The 25,096-nt window shown below is 34.7% G+C and overlaps 3 protein-coding genes across 5 annotated transcripts in view; all 3 read left to right on the top strand.

Moving 5' to 3' along the window:
• LOC147537553 (uncharacterized) overlaps positions 1–25,096 on the top strand; it is an 84,173-nt gene that overhangs the window by 23,997 nt on the left and 35,080 nt on the right. The gene's annotated exons all lie outside the window — the stretch shown is intronic.
• Positions 296–5,552, top strand: LOC147537556 (proline-rich receptor-like protein kinase PERK15). Its single transcript, XM_086639410.1, has 9 exons — positions 296–502; positions 793–1,514; positions 2,041–2,595; positions 2,717–2,803; positions 2,986–3,056; positions 3,143–3,219; positions 3,302–3,449; positions 3,814–3,969; positions 4,906–5,552. The coding sequence occupies exons 2-9, from the start codon at positions 845–847 to the stop codon at positions 5,182–5,184; spliced, it is 2,043 nt and encodes a 680-aa protein (XP_086495536.1). The 5' UTR covers positions 296–502; positions 793–844; the 3' UTR covers positions 5,185–5,552.
• LOC147537555 (coatomer gamma-2 subunit, putative / gamma-2 coat protein, putative / gamma-2 COP) lies at positions 18,501–24,519 on the top strand. 2 transcript variants are annotated; one of them, XM_086639409.1, is made up of 18 exons: positions 18,501–18,616; positions 19,074–19,168; positions 19,282–19,332; positions 19,451–19,564; positions 19,656–19,856; positions 19,954–20,055; positions 20,852–20,959; positions 21,070–21,303; positions 21,404–21,654; positions 21,822–21,993; positions 22,078–22,233; positions 22,315–22,365; positions 22,776–22,913; positions 22,985–23,182; positions 23,268–23,399; positions 23,491–23,661; positions 23,753–23,992; positions 24,089–24,519. In XM_086639409.1, exons 1-18 carry the CDS (start codon positions 18,571–18,573, stop codon positions 24,281–24,283), a joined length of 2,655 nt encoding a protein of 884 aa, XP_086495535.1. In that variant the 5' UTR covers positions 18,501–18,570; the 3' UTR covers positions 24,284–24,519. The 2 variants fall into 2 exon arrangements, with proteins under 2 accessions (XP_086495535.1, XP_086495533.1); XM_086639407.1 differs by having other exon boundaries at positions 19,071–19,168.

The raw sequence follows: 25,096 nt of genomic DNA, 5'->3' as shown, positions 1-25,096 counted from the left end.
TAAAACACTAAAATAGCTCATGGTTTTGTAAGGGGTGATATTTTTGTCACTTATTATCACAACAACCACATTATTCTAATTCTTGTATCATCTGTGAAATTGATAAACAATTTTATCTCATTTTCAATTCTACTTCATTGTTATGGGTTAAAAGTTTTAACATGGCAAGGGGGGTTTCATTGATGAATCGTGGACACACTTGACTAAAATTGGCTTTTAAACCACACTATATCTTGTGCGCTACAAAGTTTCATGTGTGTCACATTACGAAATATTTTGAATCGGTTTGAGAGATGGGTGGAACCTGGCTTTGTCTAAGAATAGGCAAACTATTCTTTTTTGTGGTTGATAGGGGAGGGAGGAAGAAAGGGTCGTTGGAAAGTCACAACAGAAACAATTCTCACTCTCTCTCTCTAGGATCAAGAGGGACCCATTTCTATGCAATATCTTTTTCTTCTCTCTCTTCCTCTGAGTGTCCCCTGTTTTCTTCACGGCAGGGCAGGTACCTTCCATCTCTCTCTCTCTCTCTCTCTCTCTCTCTCTCTCTCTCTCTCTCTCTCTCTCTCTTTCTCTCTTTCTGTCTCCTCTTTCTCTTTCTAACCCATTGTAAGAATCCAATAACAACTAACTTTCTCCCTCCTATTTTGTTTGTATTTGCAATTTTGCATGGGTATTGATCTTTTCTTTGCCATGTTTGTTATAATTGATTTTGATTCAAAAACTTCAAACTTTCTTCTTTCTATGTCAAGACACATTCTTTAACTAGTTAATTCTCATTGAGTTTATTTTCAGGGGCTCTCAATTGAAGCCATTAATTGTAGTATTAAAACTTAGTTAATCAATCATGGCTTCAACCCCTGTGGCTGCACCACCACCAAATCCTTCTTCGTCGACTACTGATCCGTCGTTTTCTCCACCACCAGAGGAATCAAAACCATCACCACCACCTAAGGAATCAGAATCAGAATCAGAAACATCCCCACCACCTCAAGAATCAAAATCACCACCACCAACACCTCCACCACCATCAACACCACCTCCATCACCAATACCAACACCTAAATCACCTCCTTCAAATACATCAACATCACCACCAAAATCTTTACCTCCACCTTCACCACCAACATCAAATACTCCTCCCCTATCACCACCACCACCACCAGTAACAACCACCCCTCCTTCACCAGCTTCACAAATACCCTCACCACCCTCTCCTATTCTAACTCCATCTTCACCAGGAGTTTTGTTTTCACCCCCTCAACTACCCACAACACCATCTGATTCAAATTTCCCCCCTCCAAATGCACCTGTAAGAAAACCATCACCACATACACCATCATCTTCGACAGTCGATGATACAAGTGGCAAATTACCCCTTATCATTGGAATCACAGCTGGAGTAGGTATTCTTTTTATTTTTATGATTGTCATCTTTATGCTTTGCTTCAGGAAAAAGAAGAGACTACCAATGAATAATCAAGTTCAGTATTATGGGAATCCTCCTGGCTCCAAAGGTAAATCAATTCCATCATTTTGATACTATCTTCTTTTTTGTGATGCATCTGTCGAAATGTTATAATGAGACATATCTTAGACCAAGTTAGTAGGGCCTTCCCAACCTCTTGTACGCATAACCCACACCGTGGACGGATGGTTTCCTATAACCATTTTTGGAAACATTGTAGTGTTTTAAACTAGTCATCTTATTAAAAGTCGAATTGACAACCTTAGCGAAGGCTAAGTTTAGCGATATTCAATAGATATGATTCTATAGCTTCTAACTCTTCATTTCTTCAATATTCACCTCGCTATGTGTAAGAGGTGTACTCTGAGAACAATTTTCCGTGAGGAGTCGAGAATGATATGTTGTAATGGGATTCAAAGTTAATTTTCGTAACTCCCTAAGCCGTGATTAACGTCGTTATATAATGTTTTTCTTTTTAAAAATGAAAAGAACATTAACGTACTTTTAACTTAGGTAGAGATGTAGAAAGTAGAACAATTCTTGATTTTGGGATATCTTTGATTGTGTTTGTTTAGGTCCAGGTTACTATGACACTAACAGCTCCAAACATCAATCCTGGTACCCCAATAATAATCAACAAATGATGGAACATGGAAGCAATAGAATGGCAGCACCACCACCAGGTGTATTTGTCGCACCACCTGGTTCAGGATGGGCTAATCAGCATCATCTTAACAGTAGTAGTGAATATGGATCACACTTATCCGACCCGCCTCATGTTATGGGTCTGCCTGCATCTCCTAGTAGTGGGTTTTCAGTAAACAAGAGTAGCTTTACTTATGATGAGCTAGCTGCAGCTACAAATGGGTTTTCTCAGGCAAACTTATTAGGTCAAGGTGGGTTTGGGTACGTCCACAAAGGGGTCTTGCCGGATGGCAAGGTTGTCGCCGTGAAGAGCCTAAAGTCTGGTTCAGGTCAAGGCGAACGAGAATTTCAAGCAGAAGTTGAGATTATTAGCCGTGTTCATCATCGACACCTTGTTTCTCTCGTCGGTTATTGTATCGCTGGTGGGCAGAGGATGCTTGTTTACGAGTTTGTTCCCAATAAAACAATGGAGTATCACCTCCATGGTAAGCATTCATATTTTTATTGAGCAATGCTATATGAACCATATTATCCGACCACATGACGCGACAGTCATTGTTAAAAAATTACTAATATTTAGGAACCTTCATTGTTAATGTGTTGCAGGGAAGGGTCACCCACCCATGGACTGGCCTAAAAGGCTTAAGATTGCATTGGGAGCAGCCAAAGGTCTTGCCTACCTTCATGAAGATTGTAAGTTATTATTACTATATATAAGTCTTCTTCTTGCCAATTTGCAGAAACTAACCCTAACTTCTTTTTGAGAGTCGTTCAAAGTCTTGCATATCGTCTCCTCAAATCTCTAAAATTTAAACTACGAGGAAAGTACACTAGTTTTCTTTTCTCATTTTTGGTCTATTGACTATTACTTGCAGGTCATCCTCGAATTATCCATCGTGATATTAAAGCTGCTAATATTCTTATCGACAATAATTTTGAAGCCATGGTACATATGAACAGCCCATTTCATTAAAGAGATTTTCTGAAAAATTAAGTATAAGTGTTTCTCAATTGAAAAATTACATCATACAGGTTGCAGATTTTGGATTAGCGAAGCTGACTTCAGACACTTATACTCACGTATCGACACGTATAATGGGGACATTCGGGTATCAAATATATTTACATTTCCTTATCTTAAAAGAAAGGGTAAATGAAAAACTAAACTAATAAGCTTGTGTCAAAATACAGGTATTTGGCTCCTGAATATGCATCAAGTGGAAAGCTAACAGACAAATCTGATGTTTTCTCATTTGGTGTTATGCTCTTAGAACTGATAACCGGTCGACGACCCGTCGATATTTCTAACTCCTATATGGAAGATAGCTTAGTAGATTGGGTATGTCGTACTTTGTTGAAGTTCATTACTCTGTTTATTTCTTTGTTTTCCAAAAAAGGTAAAATACATATGGTTTTATCCGATTGTGTTTAAGTACACAAATTGTGAACACAAAATCTCACATTATTCTAGAGTGAAATGATTCCAAATATTAAAAAGATAATCCGACATGTATTCTAGTGTTTGACTATCTCACACGATAAACTTACAAAAAGTAGAATACATTAGTCAGATTAACATTATCGACTACTATAACGTCAAAATATGAACGTAACTGTACATATTTGTCTTAATTATAGAATTTGCATCCATTAACGGTGTATGACTTAATCGAATAATTTGTTTAAATTGGTCGGAAGAACAGGCAAGGCCTCTTCTAACAAGGAACGATAGAGATTACAGAGATTTAGTGGATCCAACTTTGGAAGGAAACTACGACATTAACGAAATGTCGTGCATGGTAGCATGTGCGGCTGCAAGTATCCGTCATTCTTCCAGAAAACGCCCGAAGATGAGTCAGGTAATAATTCAAAAGAAACTTTCTTCTCGATTTTGATTTCAGAATAAAAAAACGGTAGGACTAATCTTATTCTTATTCCACATTGAAATCTGAAACAGAGCAATAAAATTCTTGGCAACTTCATTCTTAGGATTCACATTATGATATGATTTAGCCAAGTCTACCCTATGTATATATTGCCTTATTTTGTCATTTAAATCTAAGATCCAACTGCCATTGATTTTTCGCATTTTCTTCATGGGTCATCATCCTGCACATTTAGTGAGGCCATGCTCTTCGTCATAGCCTAGGCTCCTGATGTTCTCTTGTGCGACATGAGACTGAGCAACTGTTGTCCTCCCATGTTCCCTGTCCACCTTTGAATATGAGATAACTTAGGCTCTAATACTATTCGGTGATGTTTTAATGTTAATATCTATCCCCGCTACCAACCGAATCTCATGCTCCATGATTTAGGCCCTACCAGGCCAAACTAGTCCAGTTTTACATGGTACGAGTCTTTCAGTTTTTTTTTTTTGGCATGGTCCAGTCTTAAACCACCCGAAACTTGTCTTCTTGACCAGCATGGGCAAAAAGAATAAGCCGATATGTAATAAAAGTTCCTAGATAATAAACTTGAAATGGACATTCGGTGGAATATGAAATAAGTATATGTGGAAAAAAATTAATCCCTATGGGGAGGAAGAAAAGCATGATCGGTAACTAATACCGCTCCTAGACCACAAATATAACCCGACCTCAAAAATTCTAAAATATCATGTACTGCACATCATAATAATGTGAAAAGAGATAAATATTTGGGTTCCATGATCCGATCTGAAAGATTATTCTAAGCAATTTGGGACTAGTTAGTAAATTGTACATAAATCTTTGGTTGATTAATATATTGTTTCCGGTGGTTATTGACGATCATATTTTGATGTATAAAAATAATAGATAGTAAGAACATTGGAGGGAGATCTATCACTGGAGATGTTGAATGAAGGAGTAAAACCAGGGCAAAGCACTACATTCACAAGTTCAGAACAAGATCAAGAATCATATAATGCAAACTTGAAGAAATTTAAAAAGATGGCAATGGAAGGTACAAGTGAAGAAATTGGGAGTGAATATAGTGGAATCACCAGCACATATGGACTAAACCCTTCTTCTACTAGTGATAGCTCTTCTGGTGAAGTAGTCAACCAAGTTCCACCAAGGCGCCTTCATCCTTAATGACAACCAAATTTAGCTCGCCGCTCTCATCGTTACTAACAACAACCAAATTAAGCTCCAAATTAACACGCGTCTCTCTGTTGAGGAGACCAGGGTTAAAATCTTAATCTATACTTTGAGGATATAGTAAGTTGTTGATTTTAATATATCACCTTAATCCTCTTTGATTAGAATGCAAAAAAGGAAAAAACTAAAAGTAAATGATATTTCAACTTTTAGAGCTTTGGATTTTCTACATATATTATGGATGTGTATTACTACTAATTTCTATTTATGTATGTATACAATGATGTTATTATTTAGATTGTTACTTTTCGCATAGTTGATAGTGATATTCTTCGACTTAATGGGAAAGCGCGAATTCTAAATTTAGAGTTGTCATATTGTTATTGTTTTCCGTTTAAATTCATTTACAACCTTCTATTTGTCGACCATCCAAACTTGTGTTCGATTTATTTAGCCTTCAAACTTCTTTATCTAATACCTAAGAAGAGCTCATACTTGGTCTACTTCCATCCGGTGTCACCCGTCATCCCAGTACTGAAGATGTTGGTCAGGTAGTTCTGATATCCTTTGAGAAACTCAGATCCACCTACTACCAGCCTACGCTTAACCCAAGGGTACCCGGACCCAGAAGACGATGGGAGACCGAGAGAAGAACACTAAACAGTACCTTAAATGTTTTCGGGTTTTTACTAATATCTCAGATTAGATAGTTCCTGTTTTTTTTTTAAACCATTGAAACCATATATCATTCATAAGTGATTATATCACTGATTACATGGATAATTCTTATTTCTCTCGGTTCACCAACATGAGAGTTACTAATATCTCAGATTAGATAGTTCCTGTTGTTGTTGACATGTATCAAATACTACCAATCTTTGTATGAGAATGTTCCAAGTTATTTCAGTTTTTATTTCATAAACTTAATCAAAAGTAATGCTTTTGCTACATTCCGTTTCCTAAAGTAGTCAGACTCTAAACCTAAGGAAAATAAACATTTACGTTCTGTTTCGAAAGGTTAATATTATTTAAGATATTAGTAGTGACCAAGACGTAAAATATTTAGTTTTTACATTCAGAAGTTTTTCATTTTCCGACTCTCTTTGGTTTGTCTTTTTAGAAATTTTGTTTGAAGACTATGAAGTTTCTCATATGCCCTACGGACCCTTGCAAAGGAAGATATATCATCTTTATCTTTTATTTAAAATTATTTAGTTATTAATAAAATGATTAATTCAGTTTCCGCCCCCAATTTGTGATGAGTTTGCCGTTTTAGCTTCTCATAAGTGTGAGAGTTGTCCACCACCCTTTGGTGTAACGGATGGACACCCCTCTTAAGACCATGAGGTCGTGGGATCGAGTCTCGGTGGAAGCAGTTGCCATCTAGATTTATCCTATGTAATTTAGGCTATGAATAATGTAATAATTTGTCGGGCTTTAGGCCTCTTCGTTGTCGGGCTTTAGGCCTCTTTCATTCTCAGTTTAAATTAGGCGGTAATCGTGCTCATTACATCTCCATGATGCATCAATGCCTTGTAACGACTAACGTAGACCGTAGTCGAATTCTCAAAAAACAAAAAAAAAGTGTGAGAGTTCGATTTGGTCCGAAAGGCAAAAAAAATTTAACTCTTTCTCGAATACACTTAATGGCCAAAACGATTGTTTCTAAAAATATTTTCAAACATTTAAATCCACCTCATCTCTTCTTCTCTTCTCCATTTCATCTCTTCTTCTCTTCTCCATTTCATCAGTTCTCTCTTCCACTTTATCTCTCCCTCTTTCCACCTCGCAATTTTCTGCAGCAAAAGTCGTCGACCGACCAATTTTTTCAGTGACCATCAAACTAATTTTTTTTTTATATCTTCTTCCTTTTTCTTCTCTTTCTTTCTACACCCCAAACCTTATATCTAGTCAGGAGAAACCCAAACTAGCATGAAGCTTCGTTGATGTTAAAGCTTCAAACAGAAGCTTCGTAGAAAATTTAAGCAGAAGCTCCGTAGAAACTTCAAAAAGAAACTTTGTAGAAACTTCAACGAACTGTGTTAAAGCTTCAAATCTGGTTTGGATTTCCCTAAACCAGATCTAGGGTTTGGGATTCCAAATCCCAGAGTAGAGAAAGAAAAAAAGGAATAGGAAGAAGAACAGAGAGAAAAAAGAAATAAAAACTTTTTTTTTAGAGTTTTGAAGGTTGGCGGAGAAATGGTCGACGGACGACCTTCGTTGGAGAAGATGGTGAAGTGGAGAGAGAGATGAAATGGAAGTTAGAAGTGATGAAATGGAGGAAAAAGATAGATGTGGTGGATTTAAATATTTGAAGATTTTATTGGAAATAATTCCATTTTGGCCCTTCAGGGTGTTTTCAAAGAGTTTGAATTGTTTGGCTCCTTGAGTCTAAATCGAACTGCTAGATATTTATAGGGGATAAAACGATGAGTTAGTCATAAATTGTGGGCCAAAACTGTATTATTCCTTAATAAAATCGTGCTTCATCTATATATTTTTTTTTTGAGAATTCGACTACGATCTACGTATCGTAACAAGGCATTGATACATCATGAAGATGTAATAAACACGATAACCGCCTAATTTAAACCAAGAATGAAAGAGGCCTAAAGCCCAACAACAAAGAAGCCTAAAGTCCGACAAATTATTACATAATTTACTTTTATTAATAGCCTAAATTACGTGTGATAAATCTTAATGACAAACTGCTTCCACCGAGACTCGATCTCACGATCTCATGGACTTAAGAAGGGTGTTCAACCATTGCACCAAGTGCACCTACTTTATCTATATTATTCGAATATAATTCCCTTGCTTTCTTTTAGTTGGGTGCCCCAACATCACTTACCAATATTCAAATAATTTTTGAGTTTATAGACCAAAAATAGGGTCCTAATAGGAGATTTAATCCTCTATAATCCTAAAAAGGATTTCAAAACCTAAATAATAATTTCAATGGATATCTAGTCCTTTTGGTCTCATCTAGAGAGAAAAGACAAATCCATATAATACACATTATATCTTTAATACCTATATTAACCTTCTTTAATATCTAAACGTGATTTACATTCTAAACTGTTAAAGATATTTTCCCCATATTTATCTCAACTTTCTCTCTCCAATCACGTTTGATTTGTAACTAACTACTATGTTGATAATATTCCGTAACCGAAATCCAGTAACTTTCCCTCTCTCTCTCTAAAAATGAAATCTTCATTAAACATACATTAAACTCACCACCAGCTGTAAAAAAACTCCATTGATTAGTATTCAATCAAGAGCTTTCATCAAAACCTCCATTGTTATTTAGGTTTTTTACTGTTTATCTCTTTATTCTAGCCACAAGTAATCAGGTTTAAAATCTTATCTCTATTGCTTTATAGGTTAACGATTCATATAGAAGATTTGAAAAAAAATCAAATCTTGATTTTTGGCTTTCTTTTCTTCTTTTCCATTTCATTAACTCTGAATCTGTTTTGCTGTAATCTTCTATACCTGAAGTGTTCTTACATATATTTGATATTTCTGTTTCATTTTTATTGAGTCCATGTAATCTAGATCTGATGTTTTCATTCAATTATCAAGATGTTTAAGATCTTTGATTACCCTCAGATCATATTGAACTGATAGTACAGTTAATGATGGATATTAGATTCCAGTATGTGATCTCAGAACTGTAAGTACAAGATATGTAGTGTAATATACATTATGTATACTTTATTCTACATATTTTTTTACTTTTACAATATTATGTTGTTGAAAAATATCTAAACATATTTAAAATTTATTACAAATTATACAACTTGTACTAATGTGTTATAAAGAAATTTGTAATAGGCATAAATTAAAGTTTTACTTACTACAAATTATATGTACTTTTTAACACAACATTTCTAATCTCATACATACCTATAAAGTACGTAATTTGTTCTATTCATTTTACATTGTTTACGTATTTGAACAATTGGTGTATTAAAATTTATGCTTAAATATTAAATCAATATCAATTAATGTTTATATGTTTGACACCACAGATGGAGATTCAAACAGATTCATCAATTCAAAGCAAGAAGACGATACTAAAATCGGATGGTTGGGATAAAGTGTTTACTGAACCTGGTCAATTATTTCCCGGGGGTGCTAAAGCCTTTCGATTTGCTCTTCCGCAATATAATATAAATACTGGGCATGATTTTAAATTTATTAAAAATGATTCGAAGCGGGTAACTGCTGTATGTCCTGTTGAAGATTGCAAATGGATAGTACATGGATGTGCGCCATTGAAATGCGAATCTATGTTTATTTTGAAAGACATGGAAATGAAACATGACTGTGAAGATTTCATTAAGAAGAGCAAGAAACCAAAAATAAACAGTTCATTTGTTGGGAAACTTATTTTAGATGAGGTTACAAGAAGCCCAGATCGTTCCACAGCAAGTCTGAAGAAATGTTTCTTGAAAGATTACGCTGTCCAACTTCCATATTACTACACTTATGAGGGGAAGAAAGTTGCAATGAATGAAGCATTTGGTCAAGAAGGAGATTCCTATGCAAAACTTAGATGGTATGCTGATGCCTTTTCTCGTACCAACCCAAACAGCATAGTACAACTGGAAGTTGACGATGTAACTCGGAGATTTAAAAGAATTTTCATTGCACCACATCCTTATATGGTTGGCTTTCAATACTGTCGACCAGTTATATATGTGGATGAGACATTTTGCAAAACTCGTTTTAACGGGTGCATACTCGCTGTTGTGGCTAAAGACGGTAACAATGGTATTTTCTGAACATTCTTAAACTTTACATAATTAATGAAGAAGTATTGCCTTTTTCAACATCTCATTACATCATATTATGTACATGTTTGATAATTTATTATAAATTAAAACAACTTTACCGATCATTAGATATACATTTTAAAGAAGTATGCCTTATAAAGGATAAACTTTTGATAATTTCACTAACCATATTATTAATTTAAAGGTCTATTTCCATTAGCTTATTCTGTTGTTGATGTTGAGAATGACCAAAATTGCGACTGGTTTCTAAGGCATTTACGCAATGCTCTGAATATGGAAAAGACGTATATCTTTATTTCAGACCGTCACAATGGTATAATCAACGGTGTTAAGAACATTTTCCCGACAGCACACCATTCCTTTTGTGTTTGGCATCTAAGGAACAATTTGAATTTAAGATTGGCAAATAGAGCTAGAAAATCAAAATTCTTCCAAACATTGATTTTCAAGGCTGCTAGAGCTCTTCCCGAATCTGAGTATCACGCAACTATTAACCAGATGATACTGATGGGTGGTTCAAAAGTTGCTGCATTTTTTCAATCCTTAGACCCTGCTTCTTGGGCAGATGCTTTCTTTCCCGGTATAAGGTACGATCAGACAATATTATATTCATTTGATTATCTATTTTGATTTATTTTTTAAACATTATGAAGTTTACTTTATAAAGTTTTGAAATTATTAAAAAATTACATGTACTTTACACAACATAAATCTGATATTTACTTTACAGTATGAATTTTCTTTGCAAAAATTATCATTATTATAACAAAATATAAAAAATTTATATACAATGTTTTTTTACAGATACACAGCTATATCATCTCAACTATCAGAGTCCTTTAACAATCAGATTCGACATGCTCGCGGACTACCAATTACAGCAATGTTGGAGGCAATTCGTATTCATATAATGAACAAAATGAATACAGCACGCGAATTGTCTAAAAAATGGATCACCTTCTTGTGTCCAACCATCACTGATCTGTTGAAAGCAAAATATGATAGTGCCGCAACTTGGAATATTGCCCAGGCAGCCCCATTCATATTCGAGGTTTACTCGAAACCATCTCATTGTGTTAATCTTCTTCTTATTTCTTGTACTTGTAGAAGGTGGCAAGTTGATGGTGTTCCTTGTGAGCATGCCATGTTGTGCATTAAAAGCTTGTTTTTACGATCCTATTTGGACAACTGAGTCTTATGTGAAGACTTACCAGGAACATATAATGCCTATATCCAATTTTGATGAACCACGAACTTTTGATGAAGCTACCAAAATTCTCCCACCGTTGATTCGTCGTAGACCTGGTCGTCCAAGAACAGTACGGATCGAGAGTTCGGGAAACATGCCAAGGAAATTAAGGATATGTGGTAGGTGTAAGCAACCTTCATACCACAACCGCAAAACATGTAGGGCAAACATTTGATGTATTCACATATGTTACCCTTATGTAACATATAATTTTAATTCAAATAAATTAGAAATTCTCAATGTTTGAATTATACGTTTTGTTTAACTATTCTATTTTTATACTTGATAAAAAATTTCGTACTTTAGCACAAAAAATCCATAAAGAACACCAAATAAATAAGAAATTCTGAATCATCCCCCCAAATATAACTCATAAAGAACACCAAATACCTCTCATACTTTAGATCGTGCTATTATATATTTGGAGGATTTCATTGGAAAATTTTGAATTCATTAAACATCATTTATTTGAACAGAATAACTGTGTTGCACAACTAATGCATACTTTATCCTACATTTCACAATTTACATGTTGTTCATTTCATACTTGTATCAAAAAATAAAGGAAGAAACTTGATAAATTTCAGTAACTTTTTCAACAAATATGATATTTATAATTAAAAAATACATACTCACCAAATATATTGAATTTCAAACAGTCAAATAAAAGTCATTACAACTAGTTTCAAATCGAAATAATAAAACCTTACTTAAATTAAAACTATATTAAATTTTTTTTTCCACAGATCTCTTGTTTCATACAATAGCTCGTATGTCACCTCCGCTCTTTTACGCTGAGCTAATTCAATCCAATCGTCCGCAAGATATTCATTTGGTACTCCCCATTTGTAATGTTTCATGAATACTAAATCCATATGAAGCATAACAAATAGTCCACAATCCGCACTGTCAATCATTGATAAAATATTTATCATGAAACCACCAAATAATTATTAAACTATAAAACTATATGTATGTATTACAGTAAGCAAAAAAATAATAAATCTTTGTTACTTACTTTTCTCCTTGTTGATGATCATACGGCATCTTCGAAACCTTACATTTTTTTTTAAATTCAGGACTCACATATTTAGTTTTGTGAAGCACATCTAATATGTATTGTCCATACTTTGCAGCATTTTCTTCACATTGTTTATGTAGCTTTGTGTCAAAGAATAATGAGTTGTAATGGGTCCAAGACTGATCAAAGTAATAAAATACTAACAAAGTCCAATGAATACCCCTACTAACATCTGTAATCATCGAATGACACATTGGAGCAACTATATAAGATATTAGCCCTCTTTCAACCTCATTTCTTAACCGATCTGATAGATGGGGGTCTATGTTTGCCTGAGTTGACTTGCAATTTATCATTGTCTGTGAAATAAAATCGACATATTGTACATGTCAGTATGAATACTTCTGAATAAAGTATATGTAATTTTTGAATCTATATACATATATGCAGTAAATTATACATACTATACTATTGATACTAAATCTTTTATCTATATCAAAATTGTAATGTATGGTTTAAAAAATCATCTTCAATGAAATTATGAATTCTTTAACTAAAACTTACCCATAATTCAGACGCGAGAACGAACACTTGTCCAGCTCCAACCAAAACTTGGGAAGATAGATGCTTTGACCACCAATTTATAATCTGAGCATCTGTTTCGCAGTTCATTATAAGCCAATTCACCTCTCTTCCTCTAACATCACTCGTCAGATTAGATTCCCATACAATTGTTCTGCATATTAATTGTTGTTAGTTATAAGAACTGAATTTATAGCTAAATAGTTATATTATATTAGAAATAACATATTATGTTTGTTACAAACATCATAATGTATCACAAACAACAAAACATTCCAAAACATAGACAACGACAAAAAAAACTTCTATTTCATTACTTCATCTTCACTCCTTGGTTAAACTCCTCAAGCAGCCCTTTCTCATTATCTTTCACTTTCTTCCATACTTTGCTTCTCTTTCAGTTGCTAAGTTTTTCATCATCCTCAATTGAAACTTCCTTCCCCTTTTTATCCACTTCTTCAACATTCACTACTTCCTTTTTCGCAATTTCCTTCTTTTTGTCTTTGTCAGCCTTTTCTTTTGGCTCGGCTTTTTCAGTGAGCTTCCTTGTTCTTGGAGCTTGCTTGATCCTCTTAATTAGAGAATTCTGTTTTGGTCTTTCAACAGGATCAAATGGTTTATCCGATAGCTTTTGATTTTGTTCTCTTCTTCCTCACTATTGTTGGAGTAGTCTCGACAGAGTCATCATCATTTGCTTCTGTTTCAGCATTCTCTTTATAGGATTTTGCAACTTGAACAACGTCGGAGAAGTCAGGTGGATTTGTGAAATCTATTCCCAAAGAAAAATTTGGAGTTGAACTATAATTCTTCTCTTCCTCATTAGGCACCAACACAATGGTTGTGCATGGTACATTACCATCTTCATCTGCAATCATGAATCATGAAAATTATATCATTTATCATAAAAATTAACAAAAAGTATCTATCATTTTTCATGTAAGAATAATATTAACTACAAAGTATCTGTCATTTACCATAAATTATACTTAAATACAGAAAAATTAATATAATTTACTAACCTTCCTGTTGTTGTTCTTGAACATTTTGTTCTTCCTGAACCTCATCATCTGGTTGTCCTCCATCAATCTTCTCATCATTGACATTATCTCTCTCCCCAAGATTATTTTCCTCCTCATTCTGGTCCACATTAACTCCACCATTTCCTTCATTATATTCCTGATGAATCAATGATTCATCCCTCTGTTCAGACTTTAAAAGTTTCTTCAGTTGTATTACTTCATTTCTCAAACTTTTAATTTCCTCGTCCTTTTTCTTCAAATCTTCTCTTTGTTTATTCACTTCTCTACTCATGGATTCTATCATCTCCATGTTATTCAACTGATCATCAAAAGGTATTTCCACTAATACCTTTTCAGTAAACTTTAACATTTCCTTCTCTTCTTCCCTAACATCATCCACAACATCCTCAAAAACCTGCATCCAAAGTTACAAAAATTTTAGAGTCTTATGTACTTGCAAACAACAAACCTTCTGAAATTACACAATTTACGATAAATTACATATACTGTACATAAAAGTATAACTTACTTATAAACAATTATAAATTTCATTCATGAAAAAACACAAAAAAAGTTAATTATACCTGCTCAGGTACCAGTGCAGCTAGATCTTTTTCCATCTCATTACTAAATCCATCCACAGACCACCTCAAGAACCTTGGGTATTTTGTTGCATTCAGTGCATTTTTCGGATACAAATTAGTATGCATGCACACCCAGAACTACAAAAAAAGAAATTGTAAATAACTCATACTTTATATGAAATATTATGTAATTTATACTATAAAAATTGGTTCTAAAAATGTAACTCACTGACAAAAGTAACAAGCAACCAGATGCTTTGGTTGGGTCTTCTGAATGTTTGTCGATCGTGTCCATCATATATGAGTGTATGGCTCTTGGCCATGACACCCTGTTGATAGCTCTTCTAGATTGGATGTTCTTATAAATGCTTGGCAATACAGTGAAACCCGCCAAAGTCGCAAACAGGAAGCTCGCCGATAACATCATTATTAGAAGACCAACAAATTCTATTGTTGGTTCACTATTCCTCACACATTTCTGAAGTGCATTACCAACAACAGCACTAAAAAGACCCATATTTTTGTTCCTGGATGCTTCAAGTGTTTCCTTCAAATACTTGGTTAAGAACGCACACTTCAAAGGATCTATATCGTTTTTCTTTGGAAAAGCTTCATATTCAGAACCCTCCATGGGCATTCCCAACAACATAGAGACATATTCAGGTTTGAATTCGATTTCAACACCCCCAATAACAAATTTCTTAGTCGATTTCTTATATCGACAAAGAACATCCAAAATGGCAGTAGTTGGACGAGTAGTATAATTCTCCCTTAATATAGTACCTTCTGCTATAGCATCAAATAGTTGGTTGAAAGGAGTTTTGCTTATCTCCTCCTTCATTTCTTCAGTCATATAGCTACGGATGCTATTTATCAACTTTATTGGTTTACTAAGGGTGTATCTGAATAGAGCAGATGTCTTTTGCTCCGGAATTAGCTTTTGTTCCCCTACAATATCAACCCATTTACTCCCACTTCCTTTATCCTTCAATTTCAAACTTTTAGAACTCACACCAACCTGTACAATAACACAAAAATCAATATGGTACATTTTAACATAAATTATGTAAAGTACGCATAATTTATAATACATTATAAAACAATCTATATACAGAATGTATAATTTAATACATATTCAAAATTTATATATACAATAAGTGAGAAACTCTAAATAGATTAACACTGATATGTAAATGAATCATAGTTTATCAATATAAATTTACAATATCAATAAATTATATCATTTGCCAGACACATTACCTCAAAAATTGATGTTTCTTTACTTTTGGATTTCTTCTTTCCAACAACTTCTTCAACAGTTGCTTTTCTTTTCAATGGACTCCTTACTGATGTTATTTCTTCCGTAACTTTCGATGTCGATTTACTTTTAGGTGCCATCTTCAACCTTTTGCTGCAATAAACAACATTTTCATTAAACCCTAAACCAAAAATAATGGTTTCATTTTCAAGAAATTATTGGTTTTTTTTACACTAAAGGATCTGATTTTGAGACAGAAATAAGAGTTTCAAAATAAGAATTAGGTTTTTCAAATAAAAGTAAAAATTTTAATGTTAAGATTATCTTTCTAAAAAACTAAAGATCTATTATTCATGAAACAAAACTGATTTTTTACCCTGTTTTGTTAAAAATCTTTGAACGAAAAAACCCTAAACGATTTAAACAGACATTAAACCGAAAAGAAACGTTCTATTTCCATAGAAATCTTTACCAAAATCAACAAATCCTCTTCAATAGAAAGTGAAAAGGACATGCAACAACAATTTATAATGATTTCAATGAAAAGTAACAGACGTTTCGTTTAAAACCGATTTGATAACGAAAAGAGGTTTATGAACCAGCTTACCTTTTCACCTGAACAGGTTCTTCAATGGAAAAGAAGAATGGAGAAGATGAAAGGATGCTACCTTTTTGGGTTCCAACAATCCCTTTAGGGTTTTTCTTCAACAAATCCGGAAGATTTGTGGAAAACCCAAATCGAGTAGGTTTAGAGAGAGAAAGGGTATTTAAGAGGAGTGAGATCTATTCGGTTTAGGTGCATAAAGATCCCCCCCAAATCACGCCCACTGGTTTGGGAAATTTTCCTAAAACCCTCGGGGTTTTTTGAATTGGGACACATTTGGTATTACTCTATAAATGATGCATACTTTATACCCTTTCTGTAAAAGGACTAATAATCCATAATCTGAGAAGATTGGTCTATAAACCTATTATCAAATTATTTTTGGTTTATATACCCATGGACTCATATTCAAATTCCTTAAGATTTGGTAAACACGAACATTTAATCCATAACAAAAAAAAGGTTAATTCCCAAATAGTCCCTTGGTTTATGACCAGTTTCTTCATTTGTTTCCGAACTCTTACCAAATGTAGATTTGGTCTAAATAGATATTTTCCGCATTCTTACCAAATGTAGATTTGGTCTTAGTAGGTATTTTCCTCCCAAAATTATCCTTAGTTAAGTAAGTGGTTCTTTCCCTCCTTCCTTTTTCGATTCTCGCTCCTTCATCTATTCTTCTTTTCACAATATTTCAATTTTATTTTTATCTTTCTATTCACGAGATCTACTGAAGGTAAAGACTCCTTTCGTCAACAGCGAAGGAGGGTTCACTTTGTCGGATCTCTAAAATAAATTTTTCTTTTTAAAAACGATGAAGAAGATGTGAGCAAAAAATTAAATTATTAAGAGAAGATAACAATGAGATGGGATGAAGAAGATGTATAGATTAAGATCATCTCCAATGGGACACTCAAACTTAAAAGTGCCACTTAGAATTTTTATTAAAAAACCTTTTCCAACGAGACCTCTATTAGACACTACAAGATGATGTGGAGCGATTTATATAGACTTTCAATAGAGATACTATACAATTAGAGTGTCTTCTTGAGTTTGGTTTTAAAGTGTCACCTCATTACTCTCTAAACTTTAAACTAATAAAATTTTTATTTTCTAACTATTTTTTCCTATTAAATTCAAGAGTGACATGTGCATCAAATAAAGTTATTTTAGAGATCTCCATAGTAGGGGTGAACATCGATTGCATAACCGATTTTTTGAGCCTATCCCTAGTCTGATCTAGGGGTGGCAAAGGGTACCCGTTTACCCGAGAACCGAACCGACCCGAGTCTTAATGGGTAGGTTTTGGGTATAGGTTAAATCCATTAAGGAAATCGGGTCTTAAATGGATACACCCGATAGGACCCGATTACGAGGCGGGTCTTTATCGGGTATATCCGTCGGGTACCCGAGATAATACGAAAAACTACCCTAGATTATATAGTATTCTTGTACGTCAGGGTTTTTCTCACCAAGTTGTGAAATTTATCAAATCCTCTTTTTCTTGGTTGAAAGCTTATTTATAAAACACAAAGGTGAGTGAGTTAATATAACATAAAGATTCATTTCTTCTTTCTTGATTCCACTAATCTCTAATCTCTTATACTCATCAACTATTGTAACCGAGAGATTTGCTTATTTAAGGATTTATGTCGTTTAGGGTATTTCTTTTCACTAGATTAATGCAAATTCTTCTACTTTAAGAAATATTTGATATACTCTTGTGAATACTCAATGGGTACCCGAGAATTTCAAAGGTTCCGGTTCTGGATCCTTTGATTGAGGTACCGGTACCGGAACCGTCAAGAACCGAAACCGTTACAATTTATAGGTTACGGTTCTGGATAATTAAATACCCGAACCGGAACCGACACGTTGACACTCAATAAAAACTCTAAAACTCCTCATTGCTAAGTGTCCCGTTGGAGATGCTCTAATTGAGTTTCAGGTGGAATCCTTCGAACAACTAGTAAATATTTGCATTTCCAAACAAAGTTAAGGTGTCAAACGTGAAATAAAACTTAAACTAGGGGGTTTTTTGGAAATTATTCTTACTAAAATAGTAAAATTACCATTTCCCAATGGTAGATATTGGAATTGGGTTCAAAGTTGAGCTCAAAGTCTCAAACCCGATCCGTCGACAGCGCCTCTACTTCTACTTCTTTTAACTCCCAAGGAAAGAGAGAAATTTATAGAGAGAGCGAGAGAGAGAAACTCTTCCTACCCAACTCAAACTCAGATCTCTGCAACTAATAACAACAATGGCTCAACCTCTCATAAAGAAAGATGATGATCAAGATGAAGAAGGTGTGTTTTTTTAAACCAATCAATTCGATTCAATCAAGATCTCTTCTCTTCACTAATTTCAAATTTTCTTTCTTCACTTTCATTTTTCAATTCGTTTCGTTCTCATTACGTTCTCATTACGTTAATGTAACAAAGATTTCTACTTGGGTTTGCATTTGAAGAATTCTTCATTCACATTATGGAGTACTCAGATCAATTCATTTCTACCATAGATCTACAATTCTGAAGAAACTTATTCGATTTAATTTGCTAGATCTGATGCCTAATTCAATTCTCTTTTCTGGAAATTTTAGTTTAGATTAGTATTTGGGATTGTTAATTTATTTGGATTTTGGATCTTATTTGTTACTTAATTGTGAAGTACTTGTTTAACAAGAAGATTTTGAAGTTGGCAAAAAAAAAAAAAAAAGTAGATTTTTTAAGAAATTTTGTTTGATTTTCAATTGTTTTGCAGCAGAGTACTCACCCTTTCTAGGGATCGAGAAGGGGGCAGTCCTTCAAGAAGCTAGAGTTTTCCATGATCCTCAGCTTGATCCAAGGAGATGCTCTCAGGTATTATCTAGGGATTGCATAGCGAGTTCTAATGGTAGCTTGAATGCTTGATTGAATCTCTTTTGCTTGCTTATTTTGGGATTGATTTTTTGGGTTATCCTCCATTAATGTAGGTGATCACAAAACTTTTGTATTTACTCAACCAAGGAGAGTCATTCACAAAGGTTAGTTTTTTCTTTTCGAGCAGGTTGTTTATAACCGTTTTTGTATTGTTATGTACCTCTGTAATAGCAAAAGTTTCACTTTTTGTGCCATTTCTTAATAATCTATGCATATTTGTAGGTCGAAGCCACTGAAGTGTTCTTTGCAGTCACAAAGCTTTTTCAGTCCAAGGATATAGGATTGAGAAGAATGGTTTACTTGATCATCAAGGAACTTTCCCCGTCGTCAGATGAAGTAATATCTTGAAATCTATTTAATATTTGTAGAATGTAGAATCCCCTTGATCACTTCTTTTCAAAAGTTAACCATGTTTGTCTTTGTCAAGGTTATCATTGTCACAAGTTCGTTGATGAAGGATATGAATAGCAAGTCCGATATGTACAGGGCAAATGCGATTAGGGTCCTTTGTAGAATTACAGATGGAACCCTTCTCACTCAAATAGAGAGATACTTGAAGCAGGCAATAGTTGACAAGAACCCTGTAGTCGCCAGTGCTGCTCTTGTTAGCGGAATTCACTTGCTTCAGGTGCCATACTATGACAATTTGTTCTAGACTCTAGCTAGCAGAATATTACCGCCACTTTCAACATGTTCTCTTACTCTTTTTTTTCTATTTAAATTAGACAAACCCAGAAATCGTGAGGCGGTGGAGTAATGAGGTACAAGAAGCTGTTCAGTCAAGGGCGGCTCTCGTACAGTTCCATGCTTTGGCTCTTCTCCACCAGGTAAAGTTTAAACTTTCCATTTTTAATTTCTCAGTAGTTAAAAAAAATCGAAGTACTTTCAGAGTTTGATGAGTTGCAAATTAAGTTGAAGGAGTTCACATCATTGAGCAAACTTCATTATATAGTCGACTGGTTTGGTGGTTGCTTGCTTTGTGAGTCAATTGTCATTCTCGATTTTTCACAGACTACATTCTAATACCTTGGATTCCATCTGCTAGAAGTTGAAATTTGCGTTTTTATAGTTTATGACTTTATTAACTGCAGTAGCCAAAATCCAAATTCTTTCAATCAAATGTTCTCAAATCTGACCTGCATAACCTAAGTCAATTAGAGCAGTTTGGAGGCTTCAATTGACATATTATAGTATGCTCCTAGATAATCTTAGTTGCGGTTTACAATTGCCAGCTCTTCATTTCCGAGATAATGTCTTCTTGTCACTAAAAAGTTGTAATTGCAGCAGTTGTTGGTCTTGCTAATAGCTATTACTTGTAGACTTGTAGTGATCAGTGAAGAAGTTATGAAAATTTTGATTCGTATCTACGTCAGATACAAATTTAGGTTTGTTACTTTGCCAACTACTTCCTGATTTACTCTTTACATATTGGTTCCGGAATCTGAATATGTGAACTTATGTTTGATCCTTGAGGAAAAAAATGTTTCTAATATAGAATCGATAAGAGACATAGACTGTAAGGTCTGTCATCTGTGATAGATATAGCTATTAAAACACTGGCGAATACATGAAAAGGTTTCATTTGGGAAATACTGAGATTGTTAGTGGGTTTTGAAATGGCAGATTCGGCAAAATGACCGACTGGCTGTAAGTAAGTTAGTTACCAGCTTGACAAAAGGAACAGTTCGCTCGCCGTTGGCCCAATGCCTCTTGATTCGCTATACTTCGCAGGTTAGTTTTTTTTAAATAATGTCAAATGTGAATATGTATTCGTATCTTCTGTTTATATTCTTAAAAAATATTATATTTGTTTATGAAGATTGAATGGAAATTTTATGTAGGTGATACGTGAGACAGGCGTTAACACACCAACAGGTGATCGACCATATTATGATTACCTCGAGAGCTGTCTGCGTCATAAAGCAGAAATGGTAATTTTTGAAGCTGCTAGAGCAATAACAGAGCTAAATGGTGTTTCAAACCGAGAATTAACTCCTGCAATCACTGTTCTACAACTATTCTTGAGTTCGTCCAAACCAGTGCTCCGTTTTGCTGCCGTTCGAACTTTAAACAAGGCACGTTTCCGTCCTTTTCTTTTAAAACCGTTTTCTTCTGTTATTCCCATGATAGTTGTGTATATCATTTATCCAATTTCTTTTTCACTTCAATTGTTAGGTTGCAATGACACATCCAATGGCCGTTACAAACTGCAATATTGATATGGAGAGCTTAATTTCAGACCAAAACCGAAGCATTGCTACTCTAGCTATCACTACACTGTTGAAGACTGGAAACGAGTCAAGTGTTGATCGCTTGATGAAACAGATAACCAATTTTATGTCTGATATCGCAGATGAGTTCAAGATTGTTGTAGTTGAAGCTATTCGATCATTGTGCTTAAAGTTTCCTCTCAAGTACCGATCATTGTAAGCAATCTTATACTCTTAGTTTTGAAGACTTAAAGAGAGCTAATGTTTATAGTTATCTATTTTCAGTTCTCTGTTCCATATTTTCTTCTGCTCTTGAAGGGGTCAACCTTGTTTCAAACTATTTACTTTCTTCGTTTTCTAATCTTACTGTTCCTACCTACCAGGATGAACTTTTTAAGCAACACTCTCAGGGAAGAAGGGGGTTTTGAATACAAAAAGGCAATTGTTGACTCAATTGTAATCCTTATAAGGGACATACCAGATGCAAAAGAGAGTGGATTATTTCATCTCTGCGAATTTATTGAGGATTGTGAATTCACATACCTTTCTACCCAGGTAAAAGTTTTTCCTACTGATTCGCTCAAAGCCTCAGTTTCCATTTCTTATTTATTTTAAATAAATTTCTTGTTCTTTTCTCAGATTCTTCATTTTCTGGGAGATGAAGGGCCTAAGACATCAGATCCCAGTAAATACATCCGTTACATCTATAATCGGGTCATTCTTGAGAATGCTACTGTTCGATCTAGTGCTGTAAGCACATTGGCGAAGTTTGGTGCTGTTGTTGAATCGTTGAAGGTAATTTTGGGTGCTTTATTCTCAGCATCTTGTGATTGTATTCAACAGTTATGGGACTTAACAATTGGTTTATTATTGCAGCCCCGTATATTTATTTTGTTGAGAAGGTGCCTCTTTGACAGTGACGATGAGGTCAGTTTCACTCTAAACAATTGAACCTCTTGCTTTAAAGTTAATTTGTCTGTTAACTTCTTAAATGAAATTATTTGCTGTGCTGTAATTCATATTTAGGATCGAGGGGATGGGAGGGTTTTAGGAAGTTTCTTTTACTTTGCTGATATCCATATTTGGGAAAGGCCAGTTAATCGTCTAGCGTCACATTCCAATCAAACACATATTAGAAGCGTCGCATGACAGCAATTTTTTTATGGCTTGTCAAGTGTGTGTTTTATGATATCTTCTTATTGAGTTTTTTGTATGATCAACAACTCTTCAGTTCGATCTACTGCAATTTGTCCAAGTCTTGTGTCTTTGTTTTTTTTTATTTCATGTTGTAATGAATCTTTGGGTACTCTCTTTCCCGAATAATTTTCTGTCAACAGGTTCGTGACAGAGCAACCCTCTATCTGAATACACTTGGAGATGATGGTTCTGTACCTGAAACTAAGGAAGCGAAGGAATTCCTTTTCGGGTCACTTGACATCCCCCTAGTCAACTTGGAGACAAGTTTGAAGAACTATGTAGGTTTCTTTTAGAACCTTTATTTGTTTTTCTACTTTATTTCTTGTCTAATCCTTTCAAATCGATACAGGAACCTTCAGAGGAGCCTTTTGATATAGAATCTGTACCTAAGGTGGTTAAGTCACAAACAATTGCTGAAAAGAAAGCCTCGGGTAAGAAGCAGACTGGTTTAGGTGCTCCTCCTGCTGGCCCGAAATCCACAGTTGATGCTTATGAGAAAGTCCTTTCATCCATCCCAGAATTCTCAAGTTTCGGGAAGCTTTTCAAGGTTAGATCTTTGATATTATCTTGTATATGTATTTTGAATCATTTAAATATTATGCTTACCTTTTTCGTCTTCATATCTTTTTCAGTCGTCACCGCCTGTTGAGCTAACAGAAGCTGAGACAGAATATGCTGTTAATGTTGTGAAGCACGTTTTCGATGAACACGTTGTCTTCCAATATAACTGCACAAACACTATTCCTGAACAACTACTGGAGAATGTAAATTGCTCTCTGAAAGTGAATCATTCTATTTCATACTTCCATTTGAGAACTTTCTTACAATTCTATTCTTGTATTTGGTTGCTTCCAGGTATCCGTTATCGTCGATGCTTCGGAAGCGGAAGGATTCTCTGAAGTTTCAGCCAAGCCTTTGAAATCTTTACCTTATGATTCACCTGGGCAGACTTTCGTGGCTTTTGAGAAGCCTGAAGGATTAGCTTTCGGAAAATTCTCTAATATCCTGAAGTTCATCGTTAAAGAGGTATGATATGTTCTCCTTAGAGCATTAAACTTTCTATAATACCAGTTTTTGTTTCATTCCTCTTATTGTAAACATCTATTTGCTCCTTCAGGTTGATCCGTCTACTGGGGATGTTGAGGATGATGGTGTCGAAGATGAGTACCAGCTGGAAGAAGTTGAGCTTGTTGCAGCTGATTATATGTTGAAAATTGGAGTATCGAACTTCAGAAACGCATGGGAAGGCATGGGTCCAGAGTGTGAACGGGTTGATGAGTACGGCCTTGGTGTAAGAGAAAGCCTTTCAGAGGCTGTCACTGCAGTCGTCAACATTCTTGGAATGCAGCCTTGCGAGGTCATCCCTCTCTCTCTCTCTCTCTCTCTCTCTCTCTCTCTCATATATATATATAACCTTACTCATAAACTCATGGGGTACTGTGATACAATGCAGGGTACTGAAGTAGTTCCGAGCAATTCAAGGTCTCATACATGTCTTCTATCGGGTGTGTTTTTGGGTAATGTTAAGGTGCTTGTAAGATTATCGTTCGGGATCGATGGGCCAAAGCAGGTTGCAATGAAGCTGGCTGTTAGAGCAGAAGATGAAGCTGTTAGTGATGCTATTCACGAGATCATCGCCAGCGGCTAATGTTTAAGTTAGAGAGATGATCGAAGCAAGGGTTCAGTTTTCAGATATAGGTCCCAATATATTACGGGTCCGTATAGCGAGTGTCTTTAACTATTCTTTATTTTCCCGCACAGTACTAAAGATTGAATATTTTTGCGAAATCGCTTTTATTATTTTTATTTTTTGAGAAACAGAGAACATGTACTTAGATATCATTCATTGTTTCTTCTATTCTGTTAAAGATTTTTGTTATGCTAGAACTCGCCCCTCTGACCACTTTTAGTTCTCCCAATTTGTTTGTTGAGTGTTTACTCTGTCGCTTGAACCCCACTTATCTTTACCACTCACATTCATAGCTAATGGTCGAAAAACATCTTCTGTGGCAACGGACTTGACTGCTATATTACAATTGATCGGTGAAACACAGATTTTGGAAATGTTCCTTTTCAAATGTTATTATTCGGAAGTGGACTAGCAACTTGTTTATTGTTCTTCGTGAAGTTAGGGTTATTAGGGCAGATTACAATGAGTTTCATAGAAATGGAGCTTTCCAATCAAAATATTTTACATAATAAACAAAAAAAACAAGTTAGTTTTGAAATCGCTAAAAGTGTCAAGATTATTGTGTACATTTATGATTCATGTGTTAATATTGCTAACTAGCAATCAGATTATTTTTGCAAATAGAGCTTGCAAGATCTGTAAACCGGATTTGTATTCTGCAAACAGAGTTTGCATTATCTACAAGCTGATTTTGCACTCTGCAAACATAATTTGTAAGATTTGCAAAAAAATGGAAAAAAAATTATCATGGTTTTCTGGACTATTTTTAAG

This window comes from Eschscholzia californica, unplaced genomic scaffold, assembly GCF_041429995.1.
Source record: "Eschscholzia californica isolate CP2 unplaced genomic scaffold, dmEscCali1.0.p SCAF_5, whole genome shotgun sequence".
NCBI lineage: Eukaryota > Viridiplantae > Streptophyta > Magnoliopsida > Ranunculales > Papaveraceae > Eschscholzia > Eschscholzia californica.
The sequence above is the reverse complement of the archived record's forward strand: the minus strand, read 5'-3'. Positions and strand labels throughout refer to the sequence as shown.